The sequence below is a fragment of the Lissotriton vulgaris genome, chromosome 5 (genome assembly GCF_964263255.1).
Source record: "Lissotriton vulgaris chromosome 5, aLisVul1.2, whole genome shotgun sequence".
Lineage (NCBI taxonomy): Eukaryota > Metazoa > Chordata > Amphibia > Caudata > Salamandridae > Lissotriton > Lissotriton vulgaris.
The window spans coordinates 1,933,872,772-1,933,897,092 of record NC_141693.1 but is presented as its reverse complement, the minus strand read 5'-3'; the positions used below and the strand labels follow the sequence as shown (position 1 = coordinate 1,933,897,092).

General features: G+C 44.6%; 1 protein-coding gene across 1 annotated transcript in view; it reads left to right on the top strand.

Moving 5' to 3' along the window:
* The window catches only part of LOC147717787 (complement factor B-like), a 590,914-nt gene that overhangs the window by 128,257 nt on the left and 438,336 nt on the right, over positions 1 to 24,321 (top strand). The window contains exons 5-6 of the mRNA XM_086924575.1: positions 15,028 to 15,126; positions 15,670 to 15,803. Of these exons, the coding sequence (XP_086780701.1) occupies positions 15,028 to 15,126; positions 15,670 to 15,803 (233 nt within the window). The remainder of the gene's footprint in view (positions 1 to 15,027; positions 15,127 to 15,669; positions 15,804 to 24,321) is intronic.

Below are 24,321 nucleotides of genomic sequence, written 5' to 3'. Positions count from 1 at the left end.
ATGAGCATAGACTTTGATTCATATAGGACGATTCCCAGGGATGAGTTGCAGCCTTATGATAGATGGAACATAACAGGATATGGAGTTACTCTGAGTAAGACCCAGCGAGCAAAGAGGTCCTCCCCGATTTGGATAGTACCCCATCAGGGTCACCTATGTCTGCAGGGAAATGGCAAGAACCCCAGAGCTCAGCTAGGGAGAAGTGTCTGCACTGAGACATATGTTTTCGCATCTCAGACTTCCCCTTCGTTCCTGGCAGCTAAGGGCACCTTTTTCATCTGCCATAATAGAGCCTATACATGGTTGCCCCCTGACTTCTCGGGCACATGTTTTGTTTCGTTCCTGTTGCCTCCCACCTACACGGCTGCGGCAGATTACCATAAGACAAGGATAGTTAGAGGTGTCATGAGTAAAGATGACACTGCCGGACAAGAATTTGGAGACTTCGTGAGAGGTTTTCTGCCGTTTTGGGGGCCTATGATGAACAGCAGGAACATAAGGCAATTGACAAGAGTGGTTGAATCCACTATCATTGAAACAGCTGGTGCCCTTAGCAATTTGACTGCTGAGCTCCAGTCGGATCGCCTTATGACTCTTCAAAACAGAGTCGCACTAGACGTCATACTTGCAGACCGAGGTGGGGTATGTAAAGTGATCCAATCAAGTTGCTGCATTTTCATCCCAGATAACGCCCGACAGTCTAGGAGGCCATTTCCAAACCGCATAAAATCTCTGACTCTATCCACGTGGATAAAGGAGATTGGTCGTTGATGGGGTGGTTCTGGGGATTGATATCCGCCTGGGGATGGAAGATTCTGATAGTCATTGGGATGGTCTTAGCCATCCTTTTTCTGTTCTGTCTGTGCATACAGTGTGCTCCTGCAATGTGTGGCCTCTGCACTACATCATGTGTAAGGAAGCCTGTATCAAGAAACAAGCTAAGTAATAGGATGATGCTACAGCAACATCTCAATGACTTTATGAATATAGACCTGGACTCAGATTAAATTGAGTATAGGTTATTGCCTATGTAAGGGCAAAAGGAGGGTCTGTGGTACTGAAAATTATGGACCCGAGTTATAAACATCGTCGATTCACGACGATTTTGGTATCAGCGAACCGCAAATGGCGAGTGCGACACACACAAGCATTTTCGTCGTGATCAAGTGACGAAATCACCCTGAAACCAGCATTTCCGTCTCGAACCCTCGGGTTCCATTTTGTGAACGGCAGCCATTTTGTGATTGCCCTCACATAGCCAAGTGACAAGGTCGGAACTGAGTCCGAAGGACACGTACACCTTTACTGTCTCCTCTGTGACCTGGGCAAGCTGACTCCATTGCCTGAAGCCAAGCCTGTTCGTGCAGTTCCTTTCCCAGCGGCCGAGCAAGATTAGTATCAGGACACAACAATCAGAGACCTTCCATCGCACACATACCAAGTTTAGATCTTACACACACCTGTCTTTGTTTCTTTCTTTATGGCCAGCTTTACGATGAGGAGGTGCCCGTTTTTATTGGGGTTTCGTCGATATCTGATTGAGAACTGGACCTTGCCGGGCAATTGATTACGGGTTGGGCAAACTGAAATATGGGCTTGTCATCATGACTATGCTTTTTCATTGTATTGAAAATATGTGAATGGTCAACTGTAAAATAAGGAATGTTTGCCTGAAGCACGATATCGTGTATAAAAGAGAAAGCTGATTTTGTAAGTTTGAGCAGTCTCCTGAGAACATACATGCCGTTGTACTTCTAGGATACCTGTTACTGGCTGCAGCCAATAAATACGATCTTTGACTTCACCAAGAAGACTCTGTGTTTCTGTAGTCTGAAACAGGAAGAACTCGAAGTCTTTGGGTGTTCTCCCTGGCACCGCTGGGTTCTTAAAAACCCGGTACTTCACTGTTTCAAAACTGAGCTTTAGTTCCAGTCCTAAAGGTTTTGCACCTGCTTGGTCTGTTGGCTTCCTGCACTCTGTTGGTCAACCATGCACGCTGGCACATGAGGAATCTTCAGTAGTGCCTCAGCAGACAGGGGTTTCAGCACAATGGAGATCTCAAGAAGATGGTCAGGAGCTCCAGAGACACTGCGGCAGATCTTCAATGGTGGGGTATGCCTGGCCATCTGTCTCAAGGGAAGCCGTTTCACCCTCCACTTCTGGTGGCAAGTTATAACTGATGCCTCCACTCAGGGGTGGGGAGCTCATCTGGAGGATCTGGAGATCTGTCTTTGGTCTCCAGAGGAAAGATTGTTGCATATCAATCTTCTGCAGTTGAGGGCAATACGTCTGGCTCTCAAGGCCTTCATCCCGTCCCTTTGCAGTCATTCAGTTCAAGTCCTAGCAGAGAATTCTACTGCAATGTGGTATTTTCTCTGCAGAGAAGCTCTGCAACTATGGGTCTAGGCTATGGACCATCAGATTTGCATAATTACAAATCACTTGTCCGAAGTTCTGAATGTTCATGTGGGCAGTCTCAGTCAGCATTATTCAGCCAAACACTGGTAGTGTCTCCATCCGGAAGTGGTTCAGCACATTTTTGGGCTGTGAGGGATTCTTTAGTTAGACCTCTTTACCTTTTTCTTTTAGACTGTGCCTCATCTTTCCATTGGGTGCATTAGCAAACCTTTTCTTTTGGTCACCCCCACCTTGAGACTTATTGGACCCTAGTCTTGACCCAGTGGTCAGCCTTCTTCTCCAACTCTTAGGGAGAGACCAAACTTATGTCCACCAAATATTGATGCAATTTTTCAGAAGTACAGTTACTTAAGAGATGCTCTTTCATAAGTAAATTATAAAGTCCATCATAGTCTAGCACCTTACTCCCTTTTAATCCACCATCTAGTGTTTTGACTGAAAAGTCCCCAAAATCAACCCAGGAATGAAGTTTTATGAGTCTCCCTGAACGTAATCCTGTACTCCTCCATAGTAAGTCTAAATCCCTCAATCAGGGCTGACCCAGCACTTTCCTGAGAAACTTTCCCAGAGTGGAGAGCCTCAATACTTTTGGTTGAGCATTCTCATTTTATAAGCCCACTCAAAAGCTGTAACCCATTTTGTGATATAATTTCCCTCTACATATTTGGGAACAATCCCTTTGGGGATTTTGAGATCAAATGTTTCCTCCCTATCTCTATTTACCTTGTTGCTGCCAACATTCATGGGTGCTAGACCCATCTCAGCCCTTTCTTTCTTTATGGCTATGATTTTAGCCCCTAGAGCTACTCTTCTAGCTAGTCTTTCCAGCTCCTGGTCTGAATGCTCTATTTCTTCCTTCTTCCTTCTTGGGGTCTGAAGAGGCCTGGTCTACCTCCAGGTTCAATTTCATGGCAGAGGTTTCTACTGTTCTCCTCTTCCTCTGGGGTATTGGAAGGGTAATCATCCCCACGAGTACTGTTAGCAGTCTCATCTTCACTGACATGGTCATCATCAATGCTTTCATTGCTTTCTCTTACCTGTGCTCTATCACACTCAGCAAGCAACTCCTGGAGTTGTGCTTTGGTTGGTCTAGACTCAGTTACAATTTTGCAAGCCTTGCAGAGATCCTTTAGCTGCTTCAAACTAAAATGCATGTAAGGGGTCAAGTAGAGTTCCACGACTTTCTTCCCTGAGGTTGCCATGATTTAATGCAGTTGGAAACTATTTAGAAATCTACAAAAAATGTAAAAGCAGTCTTTTAAGGCCCAACTATCAGGACACTTTAAAAAAATCTAACACAATGGACTGGGGGACTTAACACAAGGCCCTAACAGTTCTGATTAGAAAAATTTGGAAAAATCCCAAATTTAAAAGATTTCAAAAATATTTTTTTTCGATTGTGATTTTCTTTGTGGAACCACCTATTGACCAAGTGGTATCAGCAAATGCAAAGTCTTGTATCCCACCACTGATCCTCCAATGTAGGAAGCTGACTTTTTATGTAGTGTACCATAATGAGGTACACAATGTAAAACGTCAAGACGACCCTTAGTGGCTTAGAGTTTAATAATCTCAAAAGCTCTCTGTAGGAAGCTGGCTGTGAACCACTTGGTGATATCATCACCCTAAACATATTTGGGGACAATCCCTTTGGGGATTTTAGGGTTGAAGGTTTCCTCCCTGACCCTATTTATTAGTTTGCTGCCACCCTTCATTGGTGATTGGCCCACTATGCCCTTTCCCTTTCTATGGCCCGTATCCTGTCCTCCAGGGCTATTCTTCAGGCTAGTCTTTCAAGAAGAATGTCATCCTCAGTGAGTTCTTTATCGTACCCTGAGTTGTCTGATCTATCCTCAGTAAAGAAAGGCATTCTGGGCACAACTTCTCGGATGTTGGGTACAGGTACTAAAGCCTCTCTTTCTAGGGGAGGAGGATCAAGCACATCTCCACTTTCACCCTCTCCAACCTGGCCCTCAGAGGGAGGGGTGTCATCCCTTGGATGGGTGTCATCCCGTTGATTGGTCAACTCTGCCAAAAGCTTCTGAAGCGTTGCAGTGGTAGGGTGTGAGTCAGTTCTAATTTAAAAATTCTTACAGAGAGCTCTTAACTGCTGGTAACTAAGCAGCCGGTAAGGGGCAAGGTTCACCTCCTTAGTCACGTGCCCTGCAGAGCTTATTGTTTACTAAAGTTGGGGCCTGTTTAGAAAAACAACAGACATTCTTAAATAAACCTTTAGACGCTTTGACGAGGTCGGATTTCACCTCGGGAGCGAGCGTCTGATAGCTGAGCATGCGCGGTGCAACCCTGCTCACACACAGACAGCCCCCACCCCTCTGCATGCACGCACACAATACACAGGCGCGCGCACACACACACACACACACACACACATACACACGCTGCCGCCCCCCACCCCCACCCCCCTGCATACACACAGACACGCAAGCACGGAGCCCCACTCACCCGGACTTCTACTCGTCCCGCTCCGGGCTGCTCACTTCGACGTCAACGGGCACAGGGACACCGGCACTCCGCTCCTTGGCTTCCCGGGCGGACGATGGCTGCACGCAGGGCTCTCCTCTCTCTGCACCGGAGCCATGCGCCAGCCACTGCAGCCTGCCTCCTGGAAAGCTCCGGTCGCGCTCCTGGAAAGCTCCGGTCGCGTGTCCGGCCCCGCCCCCGTCCCAACAAAGGTTGCCTGGCTTCCTGTTGAAGCCGGGCTGCGGCGGTGAGTTTGCTTGTTTTTTTACGTGGTAAAAAGTGAGGCTTTGATTGACGGTGAACACATGTTTCTTATTTAATTCAAGCCAAAAACTTAAACATCGAAGCTCTGAATGTGTGCTCATTTATCTGCAAAGAGAACATATGAGACAGGGAGGAGCACAAATTATGATTGTGACAAGTTTTCGTACTTTGTGTCATTTGGGCGTTACAGCGTTATTACTTGAGCAAAGAGAAAAGCTCTGCACGTGTAGTGGAAGTAAGGTCGTTGTTTTTTACGTGCCAAGTAACTGCTGTTTGTTTATGTTGTTGACTATGCTTAAAGTGATTCGAAAAATGTAAATCGATGCTTGCTGTGTTGTTGTTTAATATATGCTGCAGTAAACTGTGCTTAGTGCCAGGGGACAGGTAGCTGGGCTGTACTTTATTGGGAAATCTTGAAAGTCCTGCAGGGCTGGGGTAAAGTCAGACACATAGCTGTCAGTTCCGTCCCACAACCCAATCGGTAAGGTTTCCAACCCCTTTCCGCCCGCCGCCCTCCTCCCAATAAGCCCTTCTATATCTTGGGGCGAGGGGCTTTTAAAAAGTATCACTACTATCATTATATCCTAAAGTTGTGGCGATGATTATTTCTAACTTGCTCTCGCATGGTCATTTCACTAGTGGGAAAGCCACATTTGCATCAGTAGAATCGTGCAAAAGCACTAGTGTTGCATGGGTAGCAGGCCTGCCGAACTCGTACTCATGTGGTACTGTGCGTGAGACGACGCAGGGGAGTGGAGGGCTCGTGGCCTGCCGCACCTTCCCTTCCTTCAGCACAGACGCACGCCCCCGGGGCACCTGCCACGCTTAGGAGTGGCTGCAAAGCGTGCAATGGATCACAACACAGCGCAGCGCCTCCTTACACGGGCGGGAACACCTACTCTGTGTCAGGGCTGGCAGCCCACCCTGGTTTCACCAGATAGCCGAGAGTTTAGTGATGACACCATGTGATATACGGTAGCACCATGGGAAGTGATATACGGTGGCGCTGTGTGATATATGGTGATACCAAGTTACACGGTGCCACTGTGTGGTATACAGTGATATAAGGTGACACCAAGTTATATACTCTGTGCTATATGGTGACAATATGTTGTATACGGTGACACGTGATATACGGTGGCACTGCTTGATATACGGTGATATATGGTGATGCCAAGTTATATACGGTAGTACTGTGATATATGATGACACCATGATAATATCGAAAATGCTTCAGTTCTGAAATAATGAGACTGACAGTACTATAACAAGTCTCTTCGAAGTCACATCACAGGCAGTGCAGGGTGGCAGGCACTGCTCCAAAGTTCAGATTTTTTTTTCACCCTGAGGGTGAAGGCATAAATGGAGAGCCCGATAGGGACCCGTCTCAGCACCTGCTTTTTAGAACTGCCGGTGCGAAGTACCGGAAAGCCCTGTCCATTCATAGTAATACCCAAGGCTGGTGCTTCCCAAACTTTTTAGAACTACGACTAATTTTTTTCATGATAAACTTTCACGACCTACCAAGCTTTAATGGACATGAGGAAGGCAATTTGTAACTTCATTAATGCATTGTGTGGTAACGCCCTGTCATCTACATACATACAGTTTTACTGATAAAACTATATTTCATACAAATGGTAATATGTGGCTATTGAGTGTCAGTAAATAATTATTATTGAACATCTCCAAAAAAGTTAACTTGATTTGTTTGGTTTGATCCTAATAAAATCTTTGTTTTAATCACACTTCATATTTACAAAACATGTGCTTCATAGTTGCTGTCATAACTGCTGAATGTGTACAGTTCATTTACAGTTATTTACATTTTGTGGTGTGTTACAAAAAATAGCAGCCTACAGCCTTTCACAGTCTCTGTACCCCTGCTAGACTGTCACATAATTCACTTTACTTTACTTTTTCTGGCTGCACAGTGAGAGGAGTTTGTAAACACCAATGCAATGAATGCAACACACACTCCACACAATACCACTCAGTGCCACAATTATATGCTACATAATTACACTGCACTCAATGCAACATGCACTCCAAACAATACCACTCAGTGCCACATAATTGCATGCCACACAATTACACTCTACTAAATACAACATACACTCTACATAATAATATGCTACATAATTACACTGCGCTCAACGCAACATACACTCCAAATACCACTCAGTGCCACATAATTAAACGCCACATAATTTCAATGCAACATACACTCCAAATACCACTCTGTGCCACATTACAAGCCACATAATTACACTGCACTTCAAACAATACCACTCAGTGCCACATAATTGCACGCCACACAATTACACTCTACTAAATACAACATACACTCCACATAATTATATGCTACATAATTACACTGCGCTCAACACAACATACACTCCAAATACCACTCAGTGCCACATAATTACACGCCACATAATTTCAATGCAACGTACACTCCAAATACCACTCTGTGCCACATTACAAGCCACATAATTACACTGCACTCAATGCAACATACACGCCAAATACCAATCAGTGCCACATAATTACACGCCACTTAATTACACTGCACTCAACGCAACATACACTCCAAATACCACTTTCACATAATTACACGCCACATAATTACACTCTACTGAATGCAACACACTCCACACAATACCACTGAGTTCCACATAATTATGCTTCATAACTACATTGCACTCAATGCAACATACACTCCGAATACCACTCAGTGCCACATAATTACACTGCACTCAATGCAACATACACTCCAAATACCACTCAGTGCCACATAATTTCATGCCACATATTTACATTGCACTCAATGCAAAATACACTCCAAATACCACTCAGTGCCACATAATTACACACCACATAATTACACTCTACTGAATGCAACACACTCCACACAATACCACTCAGTGCCACATAATTATGCTTCATAACTACACTGCACTCAATGCAACATACACTCCAAATACCAATCAGTGCCACATAATTACACGCCACATAATTACACTGCACTCAACGCAACATACACTCCAAATACCACTGTCACATAATTACACGCCACATAATTACACTCTACTGAATGCAACACACTCCACACAATACCACTCAGTTCCACATAATTATGCTTCATAACTACATTGCACTCAATGCAACATACACTCCGAATACCACTCAGTGCCACATAATTACACTGCACTCAATGCAACATACACTCCAAATACCACTCAGTGCCACATAATTTAATGCCACATAATTACATTGCACTCAATGCAAAATACACTGCAAATACCACTCAGTGCCACATAATTTCACGCCACATAATTACACTCTACTGAATGCAACACACTCCACACAATACCACTCAGTGCCACATAATTATGCTTCATAACTACACTGCACTCAATGCAACATACACTCCAAACAATACCACTCAGTGCCACATATTTACATGCCACATATTTAGACTCTACTGAATACAAAATACACTCCAGACAATACCACTCAGTGTCACATAATTATATGCTAAATTATTAGACTGCGCTCAATGCAACATACACTCCAAATACCACTCAGTGCCACATAATTACACGCCACATAATTACACTACACTCAATGCAACATACACTCCAAATACCACTCAGTGCCACATAATTACACGCCACATAATTACACTACACTCAATGCAACATACACTCCAAATACCACTCAGTGCCACATAATTACACGCCACATAATTACACTGCACTTGATGCAACATACACTCCAAATACCACTCAGTGCCACATAATTACACGCCACATAATTACACTCTACTGAATGCAACACACTCCACACAATACCACTCATTGCCACATAATTATGCTACATTGTTATTAGTAATATCAATACATCTAAGTCACGTAAATACAACACATATTGCATTACAAATGCTATAGGTGTCACATTTGCGAAAGTTAAAAATATTGGCATTGTAAATGACAAAGCTATTAATTTCGCTATTTTCAAAACCAACAGATAAATATAAAATTTGTCATTTACAATACCAACAGCTCAAACTTTCCTAATGCGAGACCTATTGCATTGCAAATGCTTGTTTTATATGTATCTTTAAGGCCAAGATCTTCCTATATGGGTAAGTACTTTGTTTTGATATAGCACTGTTTCAAAAGTATTCAGAAATACACTTGCATTTGGTGAGTTATCACGGTTTTGCAGTATACAGAAGTAATCTGGCATTTCTATCGGTACAGCGGAAAAGTATGCTGCATACAGGTACTTAGCAGTGGCTTATGGGACAGTCCTTCTGAATTTAAGGTAAGTATGGAGCAAGGTCCAAGGCAGCACCAACCAGTCACCTCGGTCAGCTCTGGGGCGTCCGGGTGCAGAGGTGCATTAACAGCGTTGGGTACCTGGTTGAAATCAAAGGGGGTGGGTCCAGTCCAAAAGAGGCTCCAAGTAAGGACTGGAGGCCAGTTGGGTGGACCCATGGGGGGGCTCAGTCCTTGAGTGTCTCGGGCATGCAGAGACACCGTTGGCCCAATGGAACTCGGGCTAGGGGGCTCATGTGCAGTGGTGCTTTCTCAGGCGGGGTCACACAGCAGGAGGCACTCTGGATTTTTGGTTGCCTGCAAAAACAGGCTGCAGGCAGGAACTTGGGGACCAGTCCAGCCAAACCCAAAGGTGGGCTCAGCTGTGGAGGGTCTCAGGACCCTGTGGGCACCGTTGGTTTACTTCTTCTCGTACTATGGGGCTCGGTGCAGTGGTGTCTTCATACGTTGGGTCGCGGCAGTCCAGGGGCTCTTGCGGTTCCTGCTTTCCTGCAGAAAGAGGCTGCAGGCAGTGACCGGGGGGTCAGACCCTTGGAGCCCAATTGGAGCTCAACTTTTGAGGGTCCCTGTGCCTCAGGAGCTCCGTCGGTTCACAGTACCATGGGCTGGGGTGATCATATGCAGAAAAGCTTTGTCCAGCAGGGTCGCACTGGCAGAGGCTCTTGTTGTCTGTCCTTTTGGTACCTGCAGAATGCAGGGAAGCAGCTTCTCTACTACCAGGGAGATGTTTCTAGCAAGTTGAAGTAGTTGGATGCTCCTCCACAACTTTTGGAGGTGACACTGCTTTCTGGATGAGCCAAGTCTGTGCAGTTGTCAGGGACAGCAGGCAGACTGGCAGTGTTGGTGCCGAGTCAGTTGCTGCTTCTCAGTTCCCGCGTCATGGGCTCTTCTATGTCCTTCTTTCTTGAAGCAGACAAATCTGATTTCCTGGTGTCAGGGGGCACCTAAATACTCAATTTAAATGTGTTACGCGGAGTGAAGGGTAGTAGCAAATGGGCTACTTACCCCTGGGGTCAGTACACCCCCTTGATGACTACTTCCTGTGAGGAGTGGGCATCATCCTGTCCCAGAGTTCCTAATTTCATCACAATCAAGGTGGTGAAATCTTAATATCTGTGTTCACTTCAGGTAGCCCACCTAGAGGTATGAATAGCCTGTAGGTGCACCAGGCCTCCTTGCACAGCTAATTTCCTGGCTTTTCTAATGCCAAATGGGCCTCAGGGTAGGGGGTGGCATCCTCCAGGTCTGGGGGTAGCCAGGTTCACATATCAAAGGCGGTGTGCTCTTTGAAGCTCACTGTCTTGATATAATAATGAACTAGCCTTCTGGCTGGAGGAAGTGTAAACATCTGCTGCCAGAGCATGCATTGTTTCTGACCTCTAAGAGCGGGACTCTCACCTACTAAGGGGACAGAAACTCACCTGTGGTGGCAGGCTGGACAGGACCAGTCGGCCAGCACACTAGTTCAAGTTCAAGTTCGGCATTTGTATAGCGCCTTATATACCCAGAGGGTCTCAAGGCGCTTGAAGGGAGGGGTACTTTATTTATCGAAAATCCAAGTTTTCAATTGTTTTCTGAAGGAAAGGTGGTTCTGAGTAAGGCGGAGATGGGTGGGGAGAGAGTTCCAGGTTTTGGCTGCTAAGTAGGAGAAGGATCTTCCCCCCCATGGTGGATTTGTGGATGCGTGGGATTGCGGCAAGGGCTTGAGTGGATGATCGCAGTCGGCGGGTGGGGGTGTAAAAGGACAGGCGCGTGTTGAGGCATTCGGGTCCTAGGTCGTAGAGGGCTTTGTGTGCGTGGGTGAGGAGACGGAATGTTATTCTCTTGTTGACGGGAAGCCAGTGGAGGTCTTTCAAATGACCGGAGATGTGAGCTAGGCGGGGGATGTCTAGTATGAGTCTGGCTGAGGCGTTTTGGATGCGCTGGAGTTTTTTCTGTAGTTTGGTCATTGTCCCGGCGTAGATGGTGTTTCCGTAGTCCAGTCGGCTGGTGACTAGTGCGTGGGTGACCGTTTTCCTTGTTTCGGTGGGGATCCAGCGGAAGATCTTTTTGAGCATGCGCAGGATGTTGAAGCATGAAGAGGAGACAGCGTTGACTTGTCTGGTCATCGAGAGGGAGGAGTCGAGGATGAAGCCCAGGTTACGTGCGTGGTCCGTAGGTATGGGAGCGCTTCCCAGGGATGGTGGCCACCAAGAGTCGTCCCAGGCGGAGGGTGAGGAACCTAGGATGAGGACTTCAGTTTTGTCCGAATTTAGTTTTAGCCGGCTGTCCTTCATCCATTCGGCTACTTCTTTCATCCCTTCGTGTAGGTTGGTTTTGGCGGTGTTAGAGTCATTGGTGAGGGAGAGGATCAGCTGGGTGTCGTCTGCATAGGAGATGATGTTGAGGTTGTGTTGTCGTGCGATGGTTGCGAGGGGGCTCATGTATACGTTGAAGAGGGTGGGACTCAGTGATGATCCTTGTGGTACGCCGCAGATGACTTCGGTGGCCTCTGATCTAAAAGGGGGGGAGTTGGACTCTCTGGGTCCTTCCGGCGAGGAACGAGGTGATCCAGTCCAGTGCTTTACCTTGTATTCCGACGTTGCTGAGGCGTTGAATAAGGGTGTTATGGCAGACAGTATCGAAGGCTGCGGAGAGGTCCAGTAGGATGAGGGCGACAGTTTCTCCGTTGTCCAGGAGTGTTCGAATGTCGTCTGTTGCTGCGATGAGGGCGGTCTCAGTGCTGTGATTGGCTCGGAAGCCGGTTTGTGAGGAGTCAAGGGATTTACTTGATTCGAGGAAGGCGGCTAGCTGATTGTTGACAGCTTTCTCGATGACTTTGGCATGGAATGGGAGGAGCGAGATGGGGCGGTAGTTCTTGAGTTCAGTGGGGTCTGCTGTGGGTTTCTTCAGGAGGGCGCTGAGTTCGGCGTGTTTCCAGCTTTCCGGGAAGGTAGCGGAGTTGAGGGAGCAGTTGATGACATCTCGTAGATGGGGTGCGATAATGGAGTCTGCTTTGTTGTAAATGTGGTGGGGACAAGGATCGGTTGGTGATCCTGAGTGGATGGAGTTCATCAGGTGTATGGTCTCTTCAGTGGTGATTGGGTTCCAGGCAAAAAGGTTGTTAGAGGGGTGCTTTTTTTCGGATGTGGGTGGGGAGGACTGAATTCTGGTCTGGTTTTCGAAACTGTTATGAATGTCTGCGATTTTGTTGTGGAAGAATGAGGCAAGGGAGTCGCAGAGGTCTTGGGAGGGGGTGATGTCGTTTGCGCCGGCGGTGGGGTTGGTGAATTCTTTGACAATGTTGAATAGTTCCTTGCTGTTTTGGGCGTTGTTGTCGAGTCGGTCCTTCAATGCTGATTTCTTGGTGGATCGAATCAGTTGGTGGTGTTTGCGGATAGCGTTCTTGTAGGCTTTCTGGTTGTCAGTGGTTCGGTCATTTTTCCTGGCTTTCTCGAGGGTGCGGCAGATCTTCTTGGATTTCTTGAGGTCTTCGTTGAACCAGGGGGCTTTTTTGTTGGTCTGTTTGGGTTGATGTTTTTTCAAGGGTGCTAATTCGTCAGCGCTGTGGGTGATGGCTGCAAGGTTTGGGTCCGATGATTTTGCAGGGGGGTTTTGGTGCAGTGATGTGAGGAGTTGGTCGGTTGTAGTTTTGTTCCAGTTTCTGCGGGGGATTGGTTGTGGGCGGTTGTGAGTCGTAGTTTTTTTGTAGCTGAAGTGAACGCAGCTGTGGTCTGTCCACTGAAGAGCTGTGGTGTGGTCGAAGGAGATATGCTTGCTGGAGGTGAAGATTGGGTTGAGCGTGTGTCCAGCGGAGTGGGTGGGGGTGTTAACAAGTTGTAGGAGTCCGAGGCTAGCGAGGTTATCCAGAAGGGTGGTGGTGTTGTAGTCATTACTCTTTTCTAGGTGGAAGTTGAGGTCTCCCAGTAGGATGTAGTTCTCGGAGGGGAGGGCGTGGGGGCTGATGAAATCAGTGATGTCTTCGCTGAATTGTGCGCGAGGTCTTGGTGGCCTGTAGATGAGGGTGCCTCTGAGTGTGGTATTGGGGTCGGTGTGGATCTGGAAGTGAAGGTGTTCGGCGATAGCGAGGTTATCGTCGGAGCTGGTCGAGATGCGGATGGTGTTCTTATGGACGATGGCGATGCCTCCTCCTGTTTGCTTGGTGCGGTCTTTTCGGATGATCTTGTAGCCGTCCGGAATGGCTATGGTGATGTCGGGAGCTGAAGAGCTGTTCATCCAGGTTTCAGTGAGGAAGGCAATGTCCGGCGCTGTGGTGTCGAGTAGGTTCCATAGCTCGATGGCATGTTTGTGGACCGAGCGGGTGTTAAGTAGGATGCATTTCAGATGGTTGGGGTCGGAGCTCAGTTTGGAAACTGAGGATATGGTGGGTTTCTTAATGCAGTCGAACTTGCAGGAGTGGCAGGTGAATGGTCCATGGGTGTATCCTGGGGCGGCTTGGTGGCAGTTAAGTGGACGTCCGGGGTTAAGGGCTGAGAGTGATGCGGGTAGGGTTCAATGGGTACCTCTAAGGTATCCTCTGGGTGCATGTATTAATAAATACATCACTGGAATCAGTGTGGGTTTGTTAATACGAGCTGTTTGATACCAAACACCGTATGTTTCAGTAAAGCCATTATGCTGCTGGGTAACTCCTTTTGACCAGTGCCCAGGATATAGCTTAAGATGGCTTCCCTGTTCACTTACAATATCTAGTAATAGAACTAGACATCACAAGGTCATATCTGCTCCTGCAGCTATGTCCTCACATAAAATATAATGCACCCTGCCATAGGGTTCAAGGGCCTGTTGTAGGGGTGACTTACTTATATTAAATGCAGTGATTTTGGTATGGCAATGGCACACAGGGATGTGCCATGCCATGTATGCACCATGTCATGCAGCCTGCAATGGCAATCTATGTGGAATTTGTGTGGGGTTCCCTTAGGGTGGCTTTAGCCCTTAGGGACCCTCTTTAGTACCCGTTCCCTAGATACCAGGGCTATCATTTACTAGGGACCTAGAGAGGAGCTAAAGGTCTTGCCAATTGGGGAACAATTGAACAGTCACCTTGCTTTAGAGAAAGTCCACTGACCCTGGGGCCCTGATTAGCAGGAACCCAGTGCACTTCAGTCAAACTTGCATCAAATACCATACTTAAAGGGGAGGTGACCATGTCAAACAGGGACACTTTCCTTCAAGAGTGTTCACACAGATCCTAAAATTACAGTCCTTATTGGTGGGCCTTTTTTCCTCCCGGACATTTTGACTTCTTGAGCAGGCGAAATGTCAAGATGAAGAACCTCAAAGCCACGGTTTTACTGCTGTTTGTTTTAATTTACAGTGGGGCGGTTAATTCCTGTTAATGGCATCATTGGAAATACAGGCAACTTGTAATCGAGCTTTATTTGTACACAGTTTAGTATTGTCTTCCAAATCCCCAATAATGCACTTCATTCCTCTGCTCTGCAGCTATGTTCTTACTGTGTGAATACCAGTGCATGAATACACGTCTAATGAGATGCTGGCTCTTCCTCACCAGAGTTCTACACATTCGACACAGCAGAAGAAGTTGCCGCGTCCTTTGTTTCCTCCCTATCTGCTGCTGTGGAAATTGCTGATCCGGACAAAGTGGCTGAAGGTAGGTCCACTGATTTCAATGACTAGGGCCCGGATTCACAAAGGGCCTCCGCACTTCTCATAGTGGAGAATTCTCTTTGCGGAGATTCCATCTCGAGTGCATTGACTCCCCCACGACTGCGGAGGCCCTGTGTGGATCAGGGCTTTGGTCTTTTAAACTAGTGTTTAGGCGGCTTCTAGACAAAGTAGTTGAAGAGGAAGTAGGAGGCAAAAAAAGATGGAAAGGGCGACATTTGGAGGGTAAACATTTTGGGTTAAGGAGAGAAGAAAAGTTTTAAGTTAGATGACGAACTGTGGCTTGTTGAATGAGGATGTGAAATGACGTTTAAATAAGACAGAAAAGAGTGCTTCCATTTCTGTGCAGCATGTCACAGTGCACATTGGTGTAAGCATGGCATATGGATCCTTTTATTAGCAAATCAACTTTCGCCTACTGGCGTAGGGGTCAAGACCTGCAGGAGTTTAGCTGCAATCACCAGCAGCTGATAGCACTTCTGCCAAATCTGTTAACTTCCTCATTGCTTCTCTCTTCTTCTATCAATAGGGACAGGAACACGAAAAATTCATATAGAGAAAGATGGAAACATGAACATTTACATCATCTTGGATGCGTCTGAAAGTGTTGGAAAGGAAGACTACGAAAAAGCTAAGGACTGTGTTGTCAGCCTTATAGAAAAGGTAAGATAAGGCTGGAAAGCGGGAAAGCACAAACCAGGCACGCTGGCACAATGATTAGCCCAACACCGGGGCTAGCTTACAAACTAATACTGAAAAATCTACTTTAGGAATTTTTAAAATGGGGAAATTGTACCAAAACACATCTTGTACTTGGAATATCATATAAAAGTTTTTGGGGCAGATGTACGACTTATTTTTGCATGCGCAAATGGGTTTGCGACCCGTTTGCACATGCAAAAATACCTAAGGGCCATGTGCAAACCCTAATTAGCGAGTCACAATTTATTTGTGACTCATTAATTATGATTTGCGACTCGCTATTGGAAAGGGGCATTTCAAGGGCGTCCCTTCCTAATAGCTAGTCTGAGCCCTATGTATGACTGCTTTGCGACCACAATTGCGGTCGCGAAAGAGTCGCAATTTACCACCTACTTCAAGTAGGTGATAAAGCATTGGCAAGCAGGAAGGAGTCCCCAGGGGACTCCATCCCCTTTGGGGATGCATGGGAAAATATTTTTAAGGGCAAGCAGTGGCCACTGCTTGCCCTTAAAAAAATTTAAACAAAAGCGTTTCATATTTTTTTATGCATCCCATTTTCCTTTAAGGAACTAACTGCATTTTTAAAAAAAGCCTGCTTCATTTGCAAGCAGTCCCAGACATGGAGGTCTGCTGAGCTAAGCAGGCCACTATCCCTGGGAGGGCCAAGCCATTCCCACTGAGGTCACAAATTACGAGTGGCTCATTAATATTCATGAATCTCGCATTTTGTGACCCCCATTGGGAATCGCTAACAGTGTCTCTGACACTGTCGTACATTTGCTTTTGCGACCCGCAAATTGCGACTCACAATTGTTCGCAAGAGCAAACGGTCGTACATCTGGCCCTTTGTGTTTGAGAGTGGCTGGTAAAATGCTATACTGCAGAGGTTTTTAGACCCAAGGCTAAAAACAAATGTAATTTATTTTTCATAGCTGTGAACACTCTCTTACCCCGTTGCACTACTCAATTTCTAATTCTGTTTTGAACAATTAACAAACATCAAGCTGGATTCTTCCTCCACCTTTCATCTGTCACTAAATACCCTAGGTTTTCTCAGTGTCTCTTCCTATATTTCAAGAATGGGGCACAAAGAGCATTGTTCAAAGGGAATACTAGAGTGCAAAATCAATCCTTCCTCCCGCCCCATATCTCCAGTCCAAGCTATCCTCTTATTACACATTGATGGAGGCAGCAGAGTGCTCGCATATTAGTCAGTGACATCAATCAAAGCCATTCGTCAAAGCAGCTCAAGAAATTGCCATCTAAAGAACCTTCAAGAACATCTCCCCTTCCTTGAAGCACCTACATTAGCTCTCTCCCTCTGCCAGAATCCACTTCAAATTATGTTGCTTTATTCATAAGGCACTCCACTTGAGTAGAATACCTCACCTGTAAAGCCAACATGTTTGATGGTGCACATGCTACTACGAGCAACTCCCTGACCAGGCTAAAAATCCAAAAGACTCACAAACAACACACAGACTAACAGGCTTCCTCTCCAGAAAGACCAAGACTCTTGACTGACTTCCCTTTGCACCTTAGAATAGTTGCTTCAGTGTTTAGCTCAGGGACGATCTCAAAACCCACTGGTTCACAGGCTTCCTACCATCCATAACTGTATCTCTTCCTATGGCCATCTCACCTCACTGTGATGCTGTGTTTCTTCTTCATTGCGCATATTTGGTGTTCTGAGTTCACATTGCGAACTTACCCGTTGGTTTCTCTAACCTCACATGTTGACACTCTATCCTGTTCCTGCAGAGAGCACTGCTGCCATTGAGTGCATTGTTTATTCTTTATAAAAGATTCAAATAAAATACAAAATGAACACAGAGCTATCCCACCACTATTATGCCATGTTAACACTGCCACTATGGAGGCTACTTGATTACCTGATTAATTACCCCCGCTGCTCATTGTCATGACAATGTTAATGTTGATTGTAATACTGCAGCAGTCAAGTATGAAGTGTGATTAATGTATGACATGTCTAATTATGAAATCCAATAAAAAGGTTTAACAAAAAAAAACACTGGCACTATGGAGATCTGCAAGAGAAGGCACCAAAGTCACATTCATCCTCTTTATAACGACCCCTACGTTAGGCTGAACCTGCACACCTTTCAGCCAAAACCCACACAAAATGGATGGTGTGGCATTCTAGCATAGGCCGAAACATGCTGTTGATCGCATACACATGTTTCCCTTACATTGAACCATGGAATAAGACACTGCATCCGTTTTGAGCATTAAAGTTTGTCCAAGGTAAGATCAAGTCAAGTTTTTTTTTCAAAGTTTTTCTTCTCAAACTATGGCTTGAAAGACATAGTTTGTGCCAGTCAGATTTGAAATATATTATGATATGATCCATTAAGCCCTTTGTTCCTCTGAGTGACTTGAAACACGTTGTTTAGAATAAGCTTGTAGCTGCCGCCTCAGTTTCTTCAAATCAAGGCATACCCTTAGGATGATTCTGTTTCTCAGCCGTACCACCTTTCCATGGCATCTTTAAATGAAGGCCAACCACCACTCCAGGACAACTCTTTTTTTACTCCATTTACATCAGCATAGTGTCCCTATTGTTGAGACAGTAAGAACGAATTCTTTCCTAGGGCAGACTTGAATATTTCACTTGCTGGGTGGTTTCAGCTGAGCAAATAAGGGCAAGTAAGATAGCCATCTTTAAGGAAGGGCCTTAGCAAAGATGGGCCACCTTTGTGCTGCCATGTTTTCGTGCCAGCAAAATGCCTGTTTTCTTTACAGTGGTTGAGTCCATTCTGCGAGTATGATGTAAGGGGAACCCTGGCCTAGGACACTGTTAAATAAAGCATTGTACCTCTGTCTTGCTTACTGACCTGTAAACAACTCTGGCCTATCGAGTCTCCTTATTCACCAGCCTTTCTGTACCCCTAGGTTCTCAGCCTACTTAAAAGTTATTCTCCCTAGGGTTAAGCATTCCAGAACGGGGCACGGAGGGCCCGATTCACAGAACTAACTTAAGACAAAATCCTAAACTTACTACTTTTGGTATTCTCAGAAGTTAGGATTTTGTCTTGAGACAGACTTAGGGCAGACTTAAGTTAGGATTCCGTCTAAAGTCTGTCTTAAGTCTTTCATAAGTCTGTCTTAAGACAAAATCCTAACTTCTGTGAATACCAAAAGTAGTAAGTTTAGGAATTTGACTTAAGTTAGTTCTGTGAATCGGGCCCGGAGTCTTTATATTTCCAGCAGCCAAGCACTGGAACTTGCTTCCAGTCAATACATAATCTGCCCCTAGTAAATAATCTTTAATTAGATAAGCAGTGCAAACTGAATTTCTTTATGAAGGTTCAAAGCGGTAAAGTAAATATATTACATTGTGATAAAATCTTCCAAATTCGACGATGTTTCCTCCTGATTTACCCAACATCAGTAGTACCTTTGCATACCTCATTTCCTTGTTTTACATCAGATCCCTTGCCACACTTGGCTTTACTCCAACATTAATGAATCATTTCAGACATGTTTGACAGTACCCTGGTGGCTTTAGCAAAATTCCAAATAAAACCATCTTCAATTACAATTGTGAGCTCTCTTAAGCTTTTCACACATACACATGCAGCTGCGGAAAACTGATTCTCATTTGTAAAGAATCCTACCCATTTATCCTTACCCAATTTACTTGACATAATTTTAGTATTACTTTATATTTCCCTGTATACTGTTCTTGTACTCTATTGCTCGCATCAACAACTTTCTTTAATTTATCTTCATCTCCTCTCCCACATCCCATCCATATTTCCATTTTGATCCTGGATCTATACCACTTAACAACACAAAAGGTGATATGTCCATACTCATAAGTGGTGTTGTCCTCATTGCCCATAATATTTCCTTAAAAACCTATTTTCATGTCACTCGATTTACTAATGCTAACAGCCGCTGTTCCTTTAGAATTCTGTTTATGCGTTCTACTAAACCCTTTCTCCTGAGATGATATATTTATGTTTTAATATGCTTAAGTTCTCATTTGTGCAAAGCTCAAGCTATGGTCCAACACCAATTTTGAAGGAACCCATTCTCTAGAGAATACTGCTTAATAAAGTTCTGTGAGCGCACAGGTATTGACATTATCTACTAATTTAACCTTTGACCACTTGGACATATAGTCAGTTAAAGCAAATACATACTTATGTGTATTTCACTCAAAACATAAAAATCACAATCTTGTATATATGTTTACCATGTCTTATCAAGGCCAGAGCACCAAAAGGCCGGCTCACGCTATGTTTCATAGCTCGTGTTCCACAGCGTCCTTAATGAGCAAGATCAGGCACCTTAGTTCTTAAAACATCTGGTACAATTAACAAAGCCACACACCTAATCAAACATTCCTCACAACTCAATTCGTGAGCAATTTAAGCAAAAGACATCAGCTCACAACTTAGGCATCTTTAAGAGGGATCTATAGAATATGTTTTCTTTCACCTCAAATGATTTTTTACATGCAGGGCCCCACAATTCTGCCCCATATAGGGCTGCCGCTTGAGCTTTAGCACGGTACATCTCAAGTGCAGGGAGCACAGCTTTATTCTGGCTTTCCCCATGCCTTTTTAGTATGGGGCGACTATTCTGGATCAAAAGTAATTTACTTTTATCAATTTGGGTTTTCCACTGCATTTTAGAATCAAGTGAGACTCCCAAATAATTAAAATTTTGGACATATTCTAATTTTTCACTGCCTAAAACCAGATTCCCTTTAAAGGAGCTGTGGGGGTTTATGGCCATATATTTGGTCTTGCTAGCATTTATCTCTAATCCCTTGTCACTACAGTAAGAGGCAAATGAATTGAGAAGACACTGTAGACCATTTGCAGTTTGGGATATTAGGATGGTGTCGTCTGCAAATAATAGGGACGACACCACCTCTCCCCCTAGTTTAGGTGAGTCATTCCTACATTTGCTTAAATAAACTGGAACATCATTAACAAAGAGAGAAAAGAGGGTAGGCGCCAGGACGCAGCCCTGGCGTACACCTCTTTTTATAGGGATGGGAGTCGTGAGTTCACCCCCGGGGCCCCACCTCACCCTTGCAAAGTTATCGCGGTGTAGTCTTATCAGCTGCTCTATAATGTTAGTGGGTAATCCCTGTTTCTCAAGTACTTTCCACAACAGATGCCTATGTATGAGGTCAAAAGCAGCTCTTAAATCAATAAAAAGCCACGTACAAATGGTCCTTCTTTAGACTAATGTATTTCCAGGTCAAGCAACAAAACCGGAACACTTGGTCTATAGTGCTAATTTTGGGTCTAAATCCCGCTTGGAATTTGGAAAGGACATTCCCTTCTTCTATCCATAAGTTGATTCTATTTAAAAGTTGTCTGGCATATATTTTTTGCAGTATATCTATCAAACTGATAGGGCGGTAATTAGCTGGATCTCTCCTATCACCCTTTTTGTAAATACAAATAATCACAGCCCCCCTCCATGAAACAGGTATTTCAGCTCCTGCAGCTATGAAATTAAACAAGTGATTTAGATAAGGCCCCCAGATACTCGGGTATATGTTTGTATAAGTCTCCTGGAATGGAGTCTAAGCCGGGGGCTTTACTTTTTTTCACCATATTTATTGCTAGAATTGTTTCCTCTAGGTTAAACTCCAAGATACTCTCTTCCTGGTTAGACACTGAGGGGCAATCCCTCTCGACCTCAGAATCCGGGGCTGCGTATAGGGAAGTGAAGTGATCACTCCACGTCTTTTCCTCCAGATATACTTCTCCCGAACTCCTTTCTTTATGATTTTTGTTTGCCACTAATTTCCAAAATAAACAGGAATCTTTGTTCCTAGCTGCCATTAGCATGTCTGACCAAATTCGATCGTCCCATGCCGATTTGGTGTTCGCGAGAACTTTCTTGTAACTTTGTCTGGCTTCCCTTACCTTTGAGCTATTATCCTTAATTTTAATTGAGTTGATTAATTCAGATTTAGCCCTTCGGCAAGCTTTATTATACCATGGTTTCCCCGTGGGCCTCCTACTTCCATTTACCGAGTCTGCCTTAGCTGGCTTTGTTAACATTCGTGCTATTGCACTAAAAAATCCCTTATGTAATTCCAGGAACAAGTCCCCATCTATTGGAGCTTCAATATGTATAAGGGGAGAAAAAGTAGAAACTAATAAATTGTAAATGTTTACTAAATTACTCCCATTGTCCAAAATCTGCGCCCATTTGACTGCTCGACGGTTATTGGAAACAATTACATTGTCGGTTGTTGCAGGGTGAGGAGTGGTATAATCCACAGTACTACATATTATCGTGCTTTTAATACTGCTTCGATTGGCGGATGATCACTCTCCAGTCTTGGCTCTACCCTGCAGTCAATCGCATATTTCCAAAGATCGAGGGACAAGATAATATAATCTAGCTTACTGTGGGAGTTGTTCCTATAAAAGGTAGGGGCCATCATTTTATCAGAAGGAAGACGACCACTACATGATCTTAACCCATTGGTCAACATTAGGCTCGTTATTTGGAGTGCAAGTGTTGTACATGGGACCATTTTTAAACATGATATTTCAGGTATCTCGTTTACCATGTCTTCCTTCTTGTAAATGTGTTCAAATCCATTTATTGGCTCATATTCAAAGTTAAAATCACCTCCTAGTATTACGCCTGTGTCTGTCCTGTTCCTATTAATAACCTGTTCCAATTGCGTAAATACTAACGATTCTTTGGATGCCGAGCAGGGTCGACTATAGACGTTATACACATGCAAGGTCCTTCCATCGTTGGTCATTATTTTAATACCAAGAATGTCAGGAGAATGCGTCTCTAATTGCTGCACTATGCCTTTGATCGTAATTTTGGTCCAGATAACTAAGCCTCCAGATGGCCTGCCTCTAAGTGAAGGAGTAGCTGCAATAAAAAAACTTTTATAACCCACACGATGTATTTCTTTAATGGCCCACGTCTCTTGCAATAGACATATATCAAATTCATCGATATATTTGTTCCATCCCGGGTCTATTGTGTTCTTCCTCAGGCCAGCTATATTCCATGACAAGATTTTTAAATAAGTGTCAGTGGGTCAATAGTTACTATAGGATTGTTAATAGTACGTAAGCTCGTATCAATAAGAGTGGCTACATCTTTGTCATGGGTATTGTCCCGTTCACTTTTTCCGTTATTTACACGTATAGTGGACTTATTACCTGCATTTGTTTTAGGTTCTACCCTTGCCTGGTTCCCCGGGATGTATGGAGTAAGCAGTCAGTCCACTGCTTCCAACTGGGATAGCTCTTGGAACTATTGGATAAAGCAATCGAACCTATATTATTAGGAAAGGCTGCTATTTTGGTGTAGTGGGGTTTATAGAAATAACCTAATGGAAGAGCATGAATGTTTGTTTGGCTTAGAGAAGTCTCTTCGTTGGATCTTAACAGAGATCGAGCCAGATGTGGGTGCCTAAAGTTGATAACTATGCAGTCCCCAGAGATGTCTTTCGGTGAAACTCCCACCCACCCTACCCTTCGAACCATTAGGATATCGTTAGCTCCTCTCGGATTGAATTTTTTATGGTTCACTAGCCAATCGATAGTTTTATTTTTTAAGTTACCCCATTATTCCAATTGGTTTCTTTTTAGTACCGGTACACCTGTCAATACTATGACATAGGGGCATGAAGCAGGAGGGAGGTCCAATACATCCGTATGGGGGACCAAATCTGTCCCTTTGGGGCTGTATTGAATGTCATTACCTGATTTATGCACGGAACCCTGTGTAACCTTAGCTATAACTGGAGTTGATAGTATCTTCCTCTTAGGGGGGGAAGGATCAACCGACTCCTTAAGGATATTAGGGCATGGTCTATCTAAATTAGTCCCACCTGTATCCTTTGTGGTACCCACTGGTGCTTGTACATCAATTTCCCCCCCATTCTTTGTTAGAGGAGCTTTTAATGTAGCAATCAGCTCCTGACCTTTTGTCATTAGCGTTTTCCCTTCATCTATACCCTTCCCCAAGTGAGTAACAGCGCTGTTGAGTTGTACATTGTCAGCATTCAACTCCCGAAGTTTACTATTCAGAGTCACATCTATTTGTTTGTCGATTGAAGATAGGGCTGCTTTTAAGAAGACTGTCATTGACTGTTCAAGACCTTCCAGTACTCCTATGTCCCTTGGAAAATCATTAGCATAAATTCCTTCAGTTTGTGTACCCATGGACCTAAATATGGGCCCAGGAGTTACAGTTACAGTTTCCTTGCGTAAGACCCCCCCTTCCATGGTAGATTTTTTTTTCCGGCTGGTCTTCTTTCCTCTAATCGGGTTATCACTCTTCTCAATATTGGTTTGACCCCTAGCCCCTTGGGCCCTAGCAGTCGGTAATCTGCTTGAAATGCCCGGGCTTGACGCTAAATTGTCTGTATCCTGATTTATGCTCACAAAGGAATCGGCAGAAGGGCTTCCAGAGTTTGAATTGTGCATGACTTGGACTGTTTGTG